This window comes from Hyposmocoma kahamanoa, unplaced genomic scaffold, assembly GCF_003589595.1.
Source record: "Hyposmocoma kahamanoa isolate Upper Pololo Valley unplaced genomic scaffold, ASM358959v1 65, whole genome shotgun sequence".
Lineage (NCBI taxonomy): Eukaryota > Metazoa > Arthropoda > Insecta > Lepidoptera > Cosmopterigidae > Hyposmocoma > Hyposmocoma kahamanoa.
In genome coordinates, this window is record NW_020653853.1 from 13,499,474 (window position 1) to 13,518,625 (window position 19,152).

The 19,152-nt window shown below is 34.9% G+C and overlaps 1 protein-coding gene across 1 annotated transcript; it reads right to left on the bottom strand.

The window, feature by feature from the left end:
- Positions 1 to 1,331: 1,331 nt before the first annotated feature.
- Positions 1,332 to 6,211, bottom strand: LOC113231339 (glutaredoxin-C4-like). The gene is made up of 3 exons (XM_026465621.1): positions 6,021 to 6,211; positions 4,926 to 5,030; positions 1,332 to 2,374 (listed from the first exon to the last, which is right to left on the bottom strand). Exons 1-3 carry the CDS (start codon positions 6,165 to 6,167, stop codon positions 2,276 to 2,278), a joined length of 351 nt encoding a protein of 116 aa, XP_026321406.1. The 5' UTR covers positions 6,168 to 6,211; the 3' UTR covers positions 1,332 to 2,275.
- Between the last annotated feature and the right edge of the window lie 12,941 nt (positions 6,212 to 19,152).

Below are 19,152 nucleotides of genomic sequence, written 5' to 3' on the forward strand. Positions count from 1 at the left end.
TAATAATAGCTAATTTTCAGTTAGAATTGTCAAACGTACTGTTTTAGTCTACGTTTGTTTTAGAAGTAAGCGCTCCGATAAGATTGTATCATCAGTTCCATATTTGGGAGTAACAGTCGCCCCTCGGCAGGCTACACGTAGTGGCCTTGAGAGCGCCTGATGTTTTCATCTAGCGCTCGTAATAAACCGTTTATGCTATCCTCTCACTTATGCAGGACACACGATTTATACAAAGAGCAATTCAGCACAAAATCTTTTGAAAAAAATACCTTTCCCATCCCAAATGAGACTTGCATCTGATGTATTTTACTTTAACGTATTATCAAGAGTAGTTACGAAAACCAATATCTAACTAAAATTAATATCTATCAAAAATAGATATCTTTTCAGAAGCTTAAACATCATAGAAATGTATATATAATACGAACGACAGACAGATACATTAAAAAAGTGTAGATTTCAAAAATTTTATATAAAATTATATCAATAACATACTATACGCATAAAAACTTTGTAAGCTAATGGATCGTTACGAAAGGGAGGTCGACTTTCGACTGAAGGATTTATGAGGGAATCTGTACAATTAATTTGAGACGGCAGCGTTGCGCCGACACCGTGAGGGGCGCGAGGGTGACGCGAACATTATTTACATAATTAAAGTAAGCCCAATCATTCGTCAATAATAAAACAACATACATCTTCTGAATCTGCTTGGTACATATTTTATATGAAGGTTAATTGGTTCTTTGTTTTCTTTTGCGTTAACTTTGTAATATAGTAGGTACATACATTGTATACTTATTTGGTTTTAGAATCAAATAGCGATTACTCTGTCACGAGGGATCTCATCATAGCTCGCACTGCCTCCTCACAATCCTTTTATTTTGCTTTTATTATGATGCGAGATACCCGCACGAAAGGTGTTAGAAAATGGACCAATGATTGCAAAGTAAACCCGCGTGACTGATAATACACGAGTAAGTATAATTCTAAAATCACTGAAAAATCATGCTTCAGTAATATATTTGTTTACGGAATACTTTCCGTTTCCATGGATTCATATAAAATTTTATTATATCACTTTCAAATCTTGCAAGATTTAGTAAAACTATGCAATTTGTATATTTTTTTCTAAAAAGGAAGCGCTTTATGCTATACGATTACTGAAGCCACCTATATGTATAAACCAATTAAAGGGATTTCAGTGGGTCAGATTTAAGAACCACAGTAAATTTACGTTTTGGATAATAAATGAAAAAAATGCACTAAAATAAACAAGACTTCCAAAGTTTTATTTTTAAATTATATCTCATCTTTATAATATATTAAAACATGAACTGAAATTACATTTCACTCACTTTGACCAGAAACTCGATCGATTTTTAAAAGAAGTAGTACATTGAAAGATATTATTAAATAATAGTAATAGATTCATTCATTCTTCTATGGAACAAAAAATATTTTCTGAAAATTGTTGGCTACTTCATCTCACCATTGAGTTTACATATATTAAAATATCGAGATCTCAGTTTTGAACCTTTTAACTAAAAAAATACGCAATGTGTTTTTTAAGTTACCAGTATAGACACATTAATCCTTGAATCGTTGTTTCTTTACACAAGGCTTTAGGCCATCTAAGATCCACAGAGTTTTATCCGACTACGCGACATAATATGGAATATAAATCGTATTTTCTCAAAGTGTCTGATCAACCAATACATGCATTTATTTACTAAGTAACGCAATAATATAGGGTCACATAGACCCTGGAGTAGGCTATCCGAATAATAATAATAATAACGTCGAACATTTTGTAAGTTGTACTTTTGAGTATATTGTAACATATTACACTATGTAACAAAATTACACTTATTGTCTATTCAAAACACTGCCACGTACGGTAGATAAATTTATGGTTTTGAGTAAACCACAGAAACGTCAAACAGGAAGTCAACAAACTCACTTTGAATAGTGATTATCCTTTTTTTAAGTACTGTATAATAAAAACTTAAGCATTTATTTTGGATCGAATAAATATAAAATAAAAATATATTAAGTTTCGTAATTTAAGATTTAGGAAAACCAGAATATTATAAACTCACATAAAGTTTTTAAAAACTTTTACATATAGAGAAAGTGGAGATCAATTGATTTTGAACTGAGGTTATGTCACAATGTGGACAGTCTTTTCTAAAAACAAATAAGGATATGTTGAAAGAAATATTTTTGATGTTCTGGTTAACATATCATTTGTTCGAAAATTTTCCAGGTTGAATTATCCGATGAGCATGGATCCTAGTTTTCCAGAATCGTACAGAGCTTTCACGTCCGTTCCGCCTCCGATACAGTTACCATTGATGAACACTTGTGGGACCTGTAATTATAACAATCATCATGTTTTTAAAAGTGGAAATGACAAGATACATGATTAGTTGACGTAGTACTTCCAATGTAATAATAATATAAAAAACAAGTTTTATTGTGAATTGCATGACAATTAGAATAAGGTTATGATAGGACTGGCATGTTCTCTAGAACAAAAGTCCTAAAATTAAATGAAGATAAAAAAAAGGTACATGATGCGCCGCGGGGATAGCAAACGGAGCTAAATGGTAATACAATGTTAAATAAAAACAGTAAGTGAAGTCGGGGTCGACAACATAGGCATTGAATTAAAAATTAACAGTAGAACCTAACTGGAGAATAGTTAAAACAGATAAAACATTAGAAGGAATTGGAGGATGCCTATGCCTATGCCATACACACAGAACTTTGGGATATAATTTAAATTTTAAAAAGACTATTTTTCTAATGTCGCTTTTGTTAAAGGTGTTTCGAGATTTTACTACAGACCTTTGCTCGCCTACCGTCGCTTCACACTTTGCAAAATAACATGGCAGCCACGGATAAAACTCTATGAATCGACAGCTGAGGTCGATAAATGCGAGAAAATTTATATGGCCAAGGGAAAAACTCGTCACTTCCTCAATGTTAACACAGTTGACGAAGAAAATCGATCTTAGTCCATTAAATACAAAAAGCAATTTCATCACTGCAATGACTGGGTAACTAATCTATCCCTGACCCAATAAGACATCTCAGGAGGCGCAAGGCGAGGATGATTCCTAGAACTGGATCAACTAATTTGAAAATTCAGCCACATATGGCCCCTGCATCTTCTCATAAAGAGTTTGACCCTACACGCCACAAATCACGCAACCCATTCGCTCATAGTCATTCGACAGATAGCAAGATACACGACGAACAAAGAAAAAGTATCAAATATAACTTATACCATAAACTATTTGTCAGGCGGCAAGACAAAAAATGAAAAAAGGATTAATAAGTATGTAACATAAACTTCAAAATTACTAACAATTGCAGAAATGTATTTATAGTCGATTGTCACGGTACTCATTATGACATAAAAAAACAGTAATGTATACCCAATATACTCGTATAACACATAAAAAATATATGTTGTTGCAATGTTTTGCATTTGCTGAACATGAAAAATACTTTGTAAGTCATGCTATATAGTAGGTATTATTTGTCGCTTTGTGACAAGCAAAGATATCCACATAAGGATAAAACTACTTCTGAGTAGTGCAATAAGGTTATTTTGCTGATATCCCTAATGCTTTTACATGGTCCTAAGACTTGCAAGTTTACTGTATTTTTATCAATAATAAACTTTCTATTTGACATCAAATAACAAACCTTGGTAGACTTCAAAATGTAATGCAATTAGCCTATACTTAGTTTGTTATAGACGGACAAAATTACTACCGGGAACTTGGCGTGACGTAATATTAATGTCAAAACAATTTTAATAAGATAATCCAACTTAAAAGTCTATACAACCTCATATGGCTTTGGTTGATTCCGCACAACAGTGACAGTGTTGAATCAATCAGTGTGGAAAAAATATATAGGTAGTAAAATTGAGGATATACACTGATTACTATACAGTGTGAAAACATGATTAGTAAAAATTTTCACCATAGAAAAAAAACCACAAACTTACCTTGAAATTTTAAATTTTTATTGAGTTGATATTCAATTATTATGAAATTACTCCACCAGTTTGTTATAATTATCAACTTTACTATTATTATTACCTTGAAATTTTACAAGTAAACTGCTGTATTCAATAGCTACTTTACATAAAATGCTTTTTTTTTATATAAACTAAATTAAATAGAACATGTATAGTATACTATATGTATTTTTCAAATGGCTTTAATTTGGTTTGAAAAAAAAAAATTATTCTGAAATAAAGCCAGTGTCCCTGCCGCTCGATCCATGGAAAATTAACCAAAAATTTGATTCAAGCAGAGCAACTCTTAAGTAATGTTTATTTTGTCAGTGTATAGGTATGTGAAATAATATCCATTTTGTTATTGTGTGACTTTTCTTGCATCATTAAAGCAAGTCATAATTAATTCGCAAATTCTTTTTCAATACACACAAAATAGACCCAAAAGTGTCGAGTTATGGACATCAGCCCGTCAAACCACACATACCATAGCAAACTCTACATTGTTCAAAAATATTGAGAGGTACAGGGGTCAATCAAAATTGCAACAAAAGCATCTTGCTTCATATATACATAGGAACATTATTGCAACCATATTATTACTTCTTGGAGTAGGCTTCATGCTGCAGATATAATTATACATTTAATAATGCATCTAGATTAAATGTTTGTATTGTTTTAAATATGAAATAAATTTATTTTTATAGGGTAAAATGTTACTTTTAGTGGTAAAAGTAATTTGTTGTGTTGATCATAATTAATTGGTCAATTACAACATTTGTCTTTCCAATGGTGATAAATAATGTTTGGTTTCTACTGAAGAGGGGCTAGAAATTAGATTAATTTTCTGTCCATAACAATCTATTCTATCTATTAACAAACTTACAGTTCTAAATCCTGTGACAGAAACAAGTTGATCTTGTATAGCTGACCCATCATCAAGCTGGTCCAGTTCATACACTTTTATTGGTTGCTTCACTTTCTGGAACACCTGGAAAATAATTTTGACAACATTATAATAATAACTGTGTTTTGTTAATAAGACTCATTATATATTCAAGTCGATAGAAAAGGATGTGTTTATACAATTAATGACAAATAAATATTATGTTTACATATTTTATGCTTCAAGGATACAGACTAAATACCCTCTTTCACACTTCACCTTTTCTGTTTATAGTAAAGTGGGCTTAGGTATTGGAATCCAGCTCATTAGATTGGCAGCTGTTACATATGCTATTTCATGTGTATGACGTAAACAGGAAACAGCTATTATGACAGGCCTATTATCAGCGAGTGTAGCACATGCAGATTCTATTATTAGGATTAGAGAAATAACAGTCATTTCTGAGTTGTTTTTGTTTTTCTGAAATACAAATTATGCTTGTGCTTGGTTAAACTTAAAATTAGTGATGTCTATATTTCATTTTACTAAGTAAATGTTAACTAAATGCCACCTTCAAGTTAAAGACACTTTGAAGGAGTTCTTTAATGAGTCATGAAGTCATTTTGAGGTTATATCTATGAACTTGAAGATTGAAGAATTTTTTTTTAAATTTACAGCCTCTTATTTCGGTAAGCTCACCATGACACAAATTAACTAAGAAAAGGAGCCCCTTTCAAAGCCTACTGTCACCTTTACCGCCAAAACAAAGAAACAATAACGAGTTCTGGGAATGACATTAGCCATATAAATTCAAAACGAATTTAATATTTATGCCTAAGCATTTAAAAGAACAAGAATTTAATATACGTATATATAAACAATCTTAAAATAATTAGTATATACGTTTGATACCGATTTGAAAATAGTTTATGTATTACAATTTAATGGACTTTGGCCTATCTATAAACATAATCCTAAATTCCTAACATCCGATAAAAAATTAGTAGGTAAATGACAAACGTTTTTTCATTATCCAGTTGTATCTTTAAGGAAAAAATGGAAATTTCTAAAACAAAGAAAAAATAGAAAACTTGCCTCTTTAGCCATATGGCAGTACGGACAATACGATTTGGAGAAAACCACAACTTTTTCTTGTGAAACTGCATCTTTGATAAACTTTTGAATTTCCGGTGAACTTGCCATTTTCGCAGAACGAGAAATTTTGCTGTAGAACAATCCCATGGACGGGTAAAAGTATTGATAAAATGATGAGGTTATTTTAAATGCTTACACTTGACATTGACAGCAGCGTAATTGTTGCCAGTAAAGTATTCATAAAATAACGTTGTAGTGCTATCATTATTTATCGGCACTATTACAATATATTTCTGTACATATGACGATATTCAAAGCAATAATGAAAATAAGTTTGAGTTTAATTTTATTAAAAACTTCTGACTATCATGAAAATAAAACTTGAAACCATTTCGTGTCACTTCAGTAGAAATTAAACTAAAATATCATAAAACATTGCTATATGCTCTATACGATCACAAGTCTATTACCGCTACCGCTCCTTTCTTTTATTTTTTTCCATCCTCTAAGGGCTAAACGTTACACATTAGACATTACGCAATGATTAATAACATTTTCTTTTGAGTTATGAAAAACCAAAAAAATGGTAAATTTTTAAGGTACGAGTACAGTTTTTACAAAGATTATTTTTATTTTAAGAATATTATGAAGATTAAACGAAGAAAGGAATAGTCATGAAGATGGTTAAAACTATAATCCTTATTAACCAAATTACAAAAGACTTTATTCTCAAAATTCCACTAATTAAGAATTAAAAGTTTTTGTTCAAAGTGATAGAAGATAATATGATTTAACTGAAAGTTAAACATAAATATTGACTCCCATCGCTTAAAAGGCTATTTAAAAAACCCGAATAAGTGAACTAAGTTATTTAAGAGAAAATGAAAACATAGTATATTACAATTAGAACTACAATAGAAAATATTACTGAGGATTCCGATAACCAAACGAAGACAAGGCCCAAAGAACGTGTATCCAAGCCAAAACTATTAATAAAAAATAAGAAATTGATAACGTTTTTATTTTATTTTCTAAAATTAGTAATATGTATAAGCGTTGCATTTATTGTATGAAAAGGAAACTACCACCAAAAAAAATATATTCTGGAAACGCTTACGTTCCTATACATTATATTGTCGGCCTTATGCAATAAGTCACTGACTGACAAAATAAAAAAAATCAGAAGGTTAACACTTTTTCATTTAGATATATTTTTTTTATAATATCAAGTGACGGGACGAACAAGTCGTGCGTCTGATGGTAAGCTTCACGCCTGTCCATAACAGGCGATCACGAACGGCCAATAGCATCTTAATTTATTTGTAAGACAATGCATCGTAAGCATTGTATTGATTAAAAAAATAAAAATTACTATTTACAAGTTTATAGTGCTTTCAGGTAGACGTACCTATATCCTCAAAATATTTTATATTACAAGTTTAAACACTGAGGACTTACATTACACACCGATGAAAAATAAATTCTTCGAATAGGAAATTTTTATAAGAATTATTAATACGTAGGGCGCACTCTAGGTTTCCGGAATGAATAAGAAAAAAATACTATAAATGGTCAGAAATGAATTTATTGTTTCTCAAAATATTCTCCGTTAGCGTTTGTGCACTTTTTCACACGAATGAACTGATTTTGAAAACATTTATGCCACTCCTCCGTGACAATCTCTGAAATATATTTTTCATACTCTTCGACAGCCTCTTCAAGTGATGAAAAACGTTGACCGCGTAACTGGTTCTTGATTTTTGAAATAAATAAATAAAATAAATAAAAGTCACAAGGTGCAGGTCGGGTTTGTACGCGGGATGGCTCATAAGGTCAACGTTGTTCACCTTCAAAAATTCAGTCTGTCTTGCCGTGTGAGAACTGTTACTACGTCTCACACCAAATTTGACGCCCCTTCGTTGAATCTAGTAAGCATGGCATTGCACCAAATGACGCGATCCGTTTTTTGGGCTTCAGTCAAATTGTGTGGGATCCACCTAGAGCACAGCTTTTTCATAACCAAATGTTTGTGTAGTATTGATTGTGTTTGACTCATGCGTATGCCTAAAATGCCCGAATCTCATGGTATGTTACATGCCTGTCTGTTTTGATCAAACGGCGCACAGTATCGATGTTTTAGTTGTTCACAGCAGTGGACGGGCGACAATCCGGAAATTCGTCACTGAGATTCACACGACCGCGTTTGAATTCTGCAAACCAGCTATAAATAGTCGTCTTGCATGGTGCTTCATCGCCAAAAGCATTTTGAAGAAGAGCGAAGCTTCGCTGAGTTATTGAATTACACTTAAAGTCGTAGAAAATCATACTACGAAAATTTTCACGCGTTAAATCCATGGTGACGTAGACAACCAATTTCTAAAATGACGCCACAATGTAAAAACAGGTGACAGTCAGATGAAACAAACTGTATTCTATAGCCAAAGAGTTCCATTTTTAAGTGTTGTAATTACTTTTAAAATATTGTATATGTAAGTGGCCAGTTCCGGAAACTTAGAGAGCGCCCTATTTATTAGCACACATGTAGCGTCTCAACTTGTCATCACATTCATAGAGCAAATAATTAATTACACGACTTAAAATTCTTGCATAGTGTAACATCAGTGCATTGTGCTTCGCATCCGGTAATGCACTTTCATGATACGTATCGTTTACTACGAAAGGAAATATGTTTGTTACGCAGATAATATCTGTAGCAAGTTACGCTGGCTGCACTAAATACTGCCACCGGTATGCATTGTGGTTATCGGCTTATCGTTGCAATTACCTTTAATGCATACACTTACATCTATTTTATCATACATTTAATGTATGCTAAAAATAAAGAAAATATATACATACCTTTGTTTATACAGCCAAGAGGCCATCAAACTTGACACTTTCAACTTTGGATTGTTCTTATCATAAGCTGCATGAAGTTGAAGTAAATCTTATTGATACGTTTTACCTGCTCTTAACCATGTACTAGCAGCGCCGGCGCTAGCCCATGTAGCGCTCAAGTGGTACCCTAACTATCCTAATAGGCAATTCCACAGTGATCGGAAATTGCGCAATTACAAATGATGTTGAGAAGCAATACTCCGTTTACTTCGTTTGGGCTGCGAGTGACGTAGGCTCTTTGGAAGCGTCGCCAGCAGTGCTCTTCACACCCTGCATCATACGTAAAACCTGCACTATGTACCATTATCTAATGTAATGATAAACAGTCCACGTGTGTACAGTATCAAGAAAAGGGGCCCGTTTGTCCTCTGAGGAGAGTGTAGACCGTTGACCACCACGTTGGATGGTGAGCTCTACTTATGGAAAACAATATAATTTCACAATTGTAGTACAGATTACAAAGAGTAAATATTTATTTATAAATAAGTATACCCAAGTCAATGACGGATAAGGGAGGTACCACATTTTTTTTCCGGATATAATAAGTAGGTACCCCTTTGACGTCCATCTAAATAAATAAATAAATAAAAATAATAAGAACACATTTATTTATCTACAAAACACATACCAAATAATTTAAGCGAACTTTAAAACAAAGGAACAATAACGGAAGTAGGTTATCTATGTGTGTGTCCATGGCAGCCGCGACGTAGGGTTTCCCTAGTGCGGGGCTAAGTTGAGTGTGTTCGTTATTGTTATTGTTATTATTATTATAGTAACTTGAACAAAAAGGATGAAGCTCAGCAATGCTCATTTTCAGATTTCACCTATGCTATTCTTACCTATAACCTATAGTTATCTCATCTGATGACGATGAGGTCGACGATGGAGTTGTACATCATATAATACCTATTCACTCTCGCCTTGAAAAGGCTCAAGATACAGCGTTCAGGGAACTAATCTGCAGGCAGGGAACTTGTTGTTTTTAAGAAGTAAAAACTCGCGCTATAATCCTATATGTTCACAAAGTATGTTACCTATACTTTAGGTTGCCTAGTAACAAGTTGCTGATTTCACTAGCTGTCTTGTATTAGAATATGGTTGCTTTTTCTTTAATGGTTAATTTGTAATGTCTCTTAAACACTTTGTGCTATACACAATAAAGGACGTGTATCCAAAGCGTATTCTGCATATTATTCCAACGGGTTATAGGCCCAGAAGTGTCCTGGAGTAATGTGTCCTAAAATATTGTGTAATGCGTGTTAAAATGCAGGTCGTTACTTTTGAAAAACTTGCTGGCCAAGCCAACTACGGCACGTGGTCTTTTGCAATGCAAATGTTGCTGACTGAATGTTGGACCTCTGGGAATGTGTCGAGTTGGACTATAAAGCAACTTCTACAGAGGCTAAGAAGGAGGATGCGAAAGCCAGAAGTAAGATTGTGCTCATGTGTTAGGAGAAAATTTATCCTTTGGTGATGCGAAGCACTACGGCCTGAGACACTTGGGAAGCGTTGCGAAAAGCCTATGCTGATGGAAGACAACTGAGACGTTTGTATCTCCTGCGTAAGTTATTTTCTGCCAAATTATCGGCCTATGTAGGTATGGAGGAATATTTGAACGATATTCAGTCTACGAGGCAGAGTCTGAACAGTATAAAAGCTGGATTAGATGACGAATTCATCGGCATTATCATGCTCGCTGGATTGTCAGACGAATATAATCCTCTTGTAATGACTTTAGAGCATTCGTCTGCTAAAATTTCGACAGAGATAGTGATAGTTGCGCTTCTCAAAGAGAGTCTGAGAAAAAGCACGAACGAAGACACAACGGCACTGATGTCACGGAATGGCAGGAGCACCAAAAAGGTTGTAGTATGTCATAGGTGCAAGAAAAAGGGCACTATAAATGGCAGTGTCAAGAACGGAACAATAGGAAGAGTGACAATAAAAACACAGGCGCTGCAGCTCAAGAAAAGCCAAATGGCAAAGGAGGAATTAATTACGGTTTGATGACGGCCTTCTCTGCAAAAATGTGTGATGAAAGTTGGATTATTGTCTCAGGTGCGAATTCGCACATGACTTCGGACAAATTCATCCTGGAAAATGTCGAGACGATTCCGTCGAAATGTATTACTACTGCGGACAACGGTAAAATCGTATCGAAATGTAAGGGTGATGTGTTTGCGCTGGGGCATAATGTTAAGTTTGGGGACGGGTTCTGGGTAGAAGCCATTGGGTGTCCAGTTTACCTAAAGAACAGGTCTTCAACGATGGCTCTTAAGGATCAAGGTCCAGAGGAGGTGTTTACGGGGGAGAGAGTTGATCTATCAAATCTGAAAGTATTCGGATGTAGAGCTCAAGTTTTGGTAAAGAATCATAGTCGAAAGACGTTTGATTCCAAAACTATTGAAATGAATGCTGAGGACCGAAAAGCGTATCGTTTCTTAGATTTAAATGATGACCTAAAGCGGGTTATATTCGCACGTGACGCAACTTTTTTCAAGAAAACTCCCGTGATTGAGAAAGAGGAACATAATGATCGTGTTTCTAAAAAGAATACTGTTGATATTATTCTGCAAGGTGATATTCCCGAGATCAGTTGTCCTGCAACGCACTCTGAAGTTCTGATGATGGATGGACCAGTTGCAATGGGAGTTCCGGTAACCAGGGTAAATGAAAGAAATGAGGAGTCCAGAAGACCACTGTGGGATCCAGTTGTCCAGATAGATGTTCATAGTGGAGCACCTAGTTCGACTGAACCTGACTGTGGAGAGAACTTCTTTGACACTATTGACCCAGAAGATTCGGTACAGAAGATTTGCAAGGTGTTGGGAACACAAAAGTTCCGGATAGAGCAAGGCGTGTGGTCGCTCCAGATCGACGCTATCCGTTGAAAGATAAACGTCCCAAAATTGAAAAGGACATGATCTACAATTTTACGGTAGTTAGTAATTCTGATCCTGTGTAAGTCGCAGATGCCATGGAACGCAGTGAAAATGGAGTTTATACGTTCGCAACACAATGAATGTGTCTATGTGAAGAAGGACAGTGAAGCATTTGTTGCAATAGCTCTATATGTTGATGATTTTTATATTTTCAGTAGTAAACCTCACCATACTGACATTGTAATAGAACAAATTGGAAATGTTTTCAAGATAAGGAATCTTGGTGAAGCACATGAGTATCTTGGTATGAGAATTGACCGGAAGAACGGAGAAATTCATCTAAGCCAGAAGAATTATGTGTTGAAAATACTTGAAAAGTATGGAATGAAGGACTGACAGCCCGTAAGCACTCCTGTGAAGGTAAATCTTCGTTTAGAGCCGGGTGCGAAGAATTTGAACCCTTACCAAGAAATAGTAGGCTCACTCATGTACTTGGCTTGCTGTACAAGACCCGACATATCGTATGCGGTAACAATGCTGAGCCAGTATAATAACTGCAACGAAGAAAGTCATATGGCAGCACTGAAGCGTGTGTTGAGGTAGATACCTAAAGGGGACAGTGGATCTGGCGCTTTGGTATAAGAAGTACAGCGAACCTATGGTTGCCTATACTGACGCTAGAAAATCCAGAAGGTAGTAAATCTTTTTTAGACTATTCTCTTGTTTATGGTGGTGCTGTTATCACATGGCAATCTAAAAAGCAGCGTTGTGTAGCCTACTACTTGTGAGAATGCTAAAAAAATAATCGCGGTAAAAGGCTTATTCTCTGAAATTTCTGTTCCAATAGAGACGGTTACTGTTTTTAACGACAGCCAAAGTGCAAAATAAGTCAGTTCATACTCCGGTGTTTGGAAAACGCTCGAAACACATTAACATTAGGTATCATTTCGTCAGAGAATTGGCAGAGGCACGCTCGATGTGTATAAAATATCTGGAAACCAGTCTTATGCCAGCAAATATGCTAATAAAGGGAGTAGGCAGGGCCAAAAACGTCTAGGATTAAGTCGGAGTGTTGTTTTTAAGAAGTAAAAACTCGCGGTATAATCCTATATGTTCACAAAGTATGTTACTTATAGTTTAGGTTGCCTAGTAACAAGTTGTTGATTTCACTAGCTGTCTTGTGTTAGGATATGGTTGTTTTTTTAATGGTTAATTTGTAATTTCTGTTAAACAGTTTGTGCTATACACAATAAAGGACGTGTATTCAAAGCGTATTCTGCATATTATTCCAACAGAACTCCTCCTCAATGCCGTACGGCGTATTAATATGGATTCGAAAGTTATTCACACGGACCAAAAGCTTTCTAACTATTTAATAAGAGCGTGAAAAAGATGTGCGTTTTGTATGGGCGGTCCGGGCGGATGGGAAGAGCGCTACGACTTTTCCGCTCTTATTGCAAGGACGCGTTTTTTTGACCGGCTTAAGTCGATTCCGCGTTAATACGCGTGACGATTCGGTACCTAAAGAATTATAATAACCAATGGATGGTCGTCTACAGTCGTACAGCAATTTACTTAGTCATTTCGTGATTCTATGCGGCTGTATGTAACGTCTTTACACAATATTTTTTAATGATATCAAGCGATGGATAGAACAAACTGTGCGCCTGATGGTAAGCGACACGCCTGTCCATAACAGTTGCAGTGCCACTCAGAGCTTCAAATCGCAAAGATCTGAGGGGCACTGCCACTGCCCCGTCACACTGAGACACATGTTGACAACTCTCATGTGCCTGTGATTTCACCAGCACCCCTATCCTTCAAACCGGAACGCAGCAATGTTAACATTACTGCTTGGCGGCAGAAATAGGTAAGGTGGCCCTGGACGAACTCTTTCACAAGGAGCTCTAGTGCTACAACTGACTAATTAAATAAAGTATATAATATTTAATGTAATGTGAACATTGCTGCGTTCCAGTTTCGAAGGGGAAGGCACATGGTGCACGGGCGCAGTGGCAGTGACCCTCAGACTTTTGCGATTTGAGACTCATGAGTGGCATTGCAACTGTTGTGGACGGGCGTGTAGCTTATCTTAAAGCAAGCGACTTGTTCGTCCCGTCTCTTGATAAAAAGAAAAGTTGTGACCATGAAACCTAGCGAGCCGCCCGAAATGTCGATTTAGATTCGGAAAAAATTGTTTCATTACCAATGTGCAGCAGTCACAAGAACTCGATAAGAATAATAAACCTTAAATGTGCACGCCGCCGCCGGTGCATAAATGTGACCATATGTTACAAAATCAAGTAAATCCTATAAGACATACAAGGACCTACATCCCGGCCGTTACACTCTTGAAGGAAAAAGTTCTTTTTATACTTATTTGAAGGACATGATTCAATATTCAGGTTTATTGACCCTTTTTCTGTCCGTATAAAAAGCAAGGTATAGGTATGTGCAAAGGGTCCACAATGTAGATAGACCAACATATTTAGTTTATACATTGTGTATTTCATAATTAAAAAAATACTATTTGCCGTTTTTCATAAGTTATGTAGTACCTAAAAGAGTAAAATACCAGTCTATAAATGTAAACAATAAAATCCTTACAATCAAATATGAGTACCTATATAAATGTTACGTTTCAACATAGTGGTGTTTTTACTTTAGAATCGTGTTTGTTAATGTTTGCGAAATACAACACTGACAGGTGCGCAAGCGCTGGGGACTCGCAGACACTAAGCTGAGCACAAAGAAACCTGATTCTGACTCATCTCGGTCGGCTTCTTACTTATTTAAGTAGCTATATGAATTTTTTGTTTGTTACTACCTTTTTAACCTCCTATTCGTCATCTATGAAATGACGATCGGTACCTATAAATATGTAACAATATTATTATTTTAAATTACATGCACATAGGACTTGTCATCTTATGTCTCAGGGTGACGGGCGCAATAGCAGTGCGCCTCAGATCTTTTCTTCTTTTTTTCAATTGTTATGGATAGGCGTGTAGCTTACCATCAGGCGCACAACTTGCTCGTCCCGTCACTAGATATTATAAAAATTTTTTTAAAGGTTTTTTATTTTTCAACCCTATGGCCCTATTTTTATTATACCAAAGTATATGTAAATAACATATTTTTAAGATACCAAATGATGAAACGAACAAGTCCTGCGCCAAGTGGTAAGCGACACGCTTGTCTCTAACAATTGCTGTGCCCCTAACAGCTTTAAATCGCAAAAATTTGAGGGGCACTGCCATTGCACCCGTCACCCTGAGATATAAATTGAAAACTCCCATGTGCTTGTAATTTCACCAGCACCCTTACCATTCAAAACCGAAACGCTGTTATGCTCACATTACTGCTTCGTGGCAGAAATAGGTAAGGTGGCAGTACTTCCCTGGACAAACTTTTTCACAAGGAGCTCCACTGCTTCTACTAATAACACCAATACCACAAACATTGTAGTAAAAAATCAACACTAGCCAACTACTTTAGGGCCCAGAAGTGACATGTTAGGTATTAAGTATTATACATTCTGTTACAACATCCCAACACTAAGTACTACAGGACTATGCAAAGTTCAGGAACTCGAACAACGTCCAACACACTGGCACTATGCACTCTGGGAACGCCTTCAAAAACACATCTATTATTAAATAAAGCACTGTAACACGATCGTCAATAACGATACCAAGTAATAATCTTTTCAAGATTACCAGGAAAAGTTAGGAGTTACCAACTGCATTATAATCTAACAATAAAAGCTAGAAATAGCTGCAGACACCCATTTAGTGCGAACGGTACTACCAGGTATTCACTGTTACCGTTAACTAATTACAGGAGCTCTTCTCACAGATCATAACTCTGCCTAACGTATTGCTTTAACCATCATTGTAAGTAGGCTGTCAATTTGAAAAATGTATGCTCATATTTATGAAGCTACATGGTTCCTCGATGGCCATTCATAATTTTAGTCGTTCTCATGGAGGTTCGAAAAAATAAATCTTTTTTTGGTCTATCAAAGACCATACCGCCTAAAGGGCCATAGATATTACTTAACGCAGAATAAAATCCAAATAAAATTTTTAAAAAGAAATAGGTAAAAGTTAATGAAAACAATAAGACAGGGGTATTTTACAAGCACTGAAATGCATATTTATTGCATTTCAAAATAATCCGAATATTGCTTTGAATAAGTGAATACCTTTAAAATACATACATATTTGAAACTATTTATGACTTATTAGACAATTTTACTTGGTCACATGATTTTAATGTTAAGCTCTGTTAAACGATACGTATACCTAAGGAAAGGCATTTTGAAAATTGTTTTAGATCCTGTACATCGTCAATGACATTGGAGGATGGATGTGCGACTTAGTGCTGGAGGCGTCAAATGGCGAAGTATATATAATATTTGTAATTCACCAGTTTCAAGAAAGCACAGAAATTTCAAAGTCTTATTTCGCAGAAAGTTGCCATTGCGTTTTAATGTTTTGTACCCCCTTTATAGCACCTTTTATAACATCTTTGGTGTAATAAGTCCACGTCTGCAAAATGACAACTTTTTAGGAGAGGTGTCTATAGATTATACGAACGAAATTAGTTGTTAACTTGTTATATAATTTCACATACCCATAATTAATTTCATATAGTTCCTATACTGTGTGCAAGAAAAGAGCCTCCACGCATGACGTATTTTGGATCGTTCCTTTCTTGTGCGCCTGGCGCACTTTTAGCAACAATTGGCGAGTTACCTTACACCGCTTGACAAATCCTCTCATCACCATGGCAAACACTATAGTGTATGCCATCGATATGATAAGAAGATGAAGTTCCTATTGTTTTTGCGACTTTCATGTGATAAAACCACTTTTGTCGTATGCTTTCATGTGATAAAACCACTTTTGACGTATGATCACATCATGTAACTTTATTATACCAAGGGTACGCATTTTACTTCCACTGTCAGGTATTTTCATGTTAAAGTATTAATTTGTTTGAAAAGTAATAAACAAAATTTGTAACGAACTTACGATGATACGAATCATTTTTATGAGAACAAGCATGGTATTCTTATCGTCGATAACCGAGCGGCATAGACGAAATTTAAATCTTAGCAAGCTTGAATTGCTCTTTGACCTTTATTTCGAATAATTATTTTCTTTTCGTTTTTCATCACAAGTCAATCTTTATTTTCATTTATTTCAACAATAAAACGCAATACTCAATATATTTATTATATTCGTATGGTACATGTCTTAAAATTAAAATAATGTTATACATATGAGCCCTGTTTTTAGGGATAACAATAAAAGCAAAGGTAGGTCGAGGTCTAAAATAGGATCGGCGGACTGAAGTACGTAGGTAAAAAACCAACATCATTCTTTTAAATTAATACATCTATCGACTAAAGTCTATGAGTCAAATTTATTTGTTACTTTATTAATTTGTAACTTCAATTCTAAATTTATCATTCTCTTCACATCTTTCAACATTATGAACACAAAAAATATATAATTATGTATTAAAAAATGAAGCACTTTTTCGTGCTTTAGTCCGCCGACCCTAGTTATTAATCACTAAAATTGTTCGCTATCAAATATATATAAGTAGGTAATAAGAAATATGTCACTGTGAAAGTTAGAAATTAATTAACAATATTAAAGGTATAATTTATTAAAAAAGAGTGAATATTTTTCCTCGCTCTTAATAATGGGAGTAGGTCGTTTAATATCCTTATCGAGTGAGGGCTTTTGTTCAAATCCTCAAGCAAATCCTCAAGTTTGGTGTAGAAATTAGGGTGTTGTTTTTGTTTTCTCTTCCAACACACAATTTTTCAACACATACTTATGTAATTTATGTATCTAGCTTTACTATATGTGCATAATACTATCTCTATATGCTACATCAAAACTCCCCATCTCATTTTCGGTGCCCAACAGGGTTCATAAATGCTCTCTATATTATATTTTCTAAACCCTGTTAACATTGTGGAAAGGCAACAAAGTATTGAGTATCTGGCACTTTTCTATTTAAAAAAAAAAATTAGTTCTTTTAACAAAGAAATATAGGTTTTTATACGCTAAGAATTCTTAACTTGTTTCGAATACTCTTCGTCGCTAATCGGTAAGTTGGAAACAAAGGAAGAGAAAGTATGTACAAAGATGATATTATTGTCTTTGTTTTCTTTACGGACAAAAAGACAAAATCGCATGCATTTGAAAAAAAAATTGCTAATTACCAATTTATTCTTTTCGTCGACCATAAATAAAATAAATAAATAAAAATTTAAATTTTAAACAAGCGCCGAGTTTCTCGAAGTCCATTTAAACCAAACCGAACCCAAAACTTTAAAAAGTGAGTTTCAAAAATTTACGACAATACAATTAAATGACGTCAAGGATATATTTTAATACAAGAATACTCTTGGGCTCAATTTATATTGCGACGGAACGGAATGCAAACGAATTTTTATACATAACAATATCGTTCCAAAAATTGACTTCCACTTCCATAATGAACTTTATGTACAAACAAGATACGAGCCAAACTAGATGAAGAGATCGTGGCTTCCAGGTTCCCCAACTCGAACGTATTGCTATTAAGTTTACATCAAATTATACAGAGATGTTAATATGAATATTATAAACTATATTATAAAGAGGCAATAAAAGATTCGTGTGTGTATAGGTACATGTATGTGTAAGCGTGTAAAAGATGTCGTGAGTGTTATGTGTCGGTTTAGTGACAACCCTAAATATATATATATATATATAATATATAAATAATGAAGACCAAGTGGGGGTAGTTAGAAAAACTCGCACGGCTAGAAGGTGCTGACATCCGCCTCTTCTGTCTCTTCTGGACCATGGACGTGACAATATGTCCGAAAGGTCGAGTTAAGTAAAATATGTTTTGTACATTATTAAGTCCCGAATTAAAAATCAAAATACGTGTAAAGTTATTATGTATTATAACTACTCGTATAATAATAATAACTATGTAATAACCACGTCAAGGAAAGAAATCCAGTATACTGCTTCCGGGTTGCACGAGTTCTACTAGCGAGGTTATTTTGAAATTCGACACCTCACCTGTAAACGTGGGCTCACGGCGGAGAACGGACACGTCCTTGTAGATAAATCATAATGGACTTTGCACCAATGGGAAACTGTCCTATGGCCAACAGGCAATCGGGCGTTGAACGTTGAAATATGTAGCGTTAGTCACTGCTCCACAATTCGTTTCGATAGGCAAAAAAGAATTCTATGTATATTGGCCCATTCTGCTACTACATTAATAAAAACTTTAAAAATTCTCCATCAATAATGGAAGTTTGCGTC

Excerpts from the sequence above, each read along its gene's own strand:
- LOC113231339 (XM_026465621.1), bottom strand. The coding sequence starts at position 6,167 with ATGGGATTGTTCTACAGCAAAATTTCTCGTTCTGCGAAAATGGCAAGT. Across the intron at positions 5,031-6,020 it reads ACTGCCATATGGCTAAAGAG|GTGTTCCAGAAAGTGAAGCA; the intron begins GCAAGTTTTCTA and ends ATTATTTTCCAG. Across the intron at positions 2,375-4,925 it reads CTGTCACAGGATTTAGAACT|GTCCCACAAGTGTTCATCAA; the intron begins GTAAGTTTGTTA and ends TTATAATTACAG.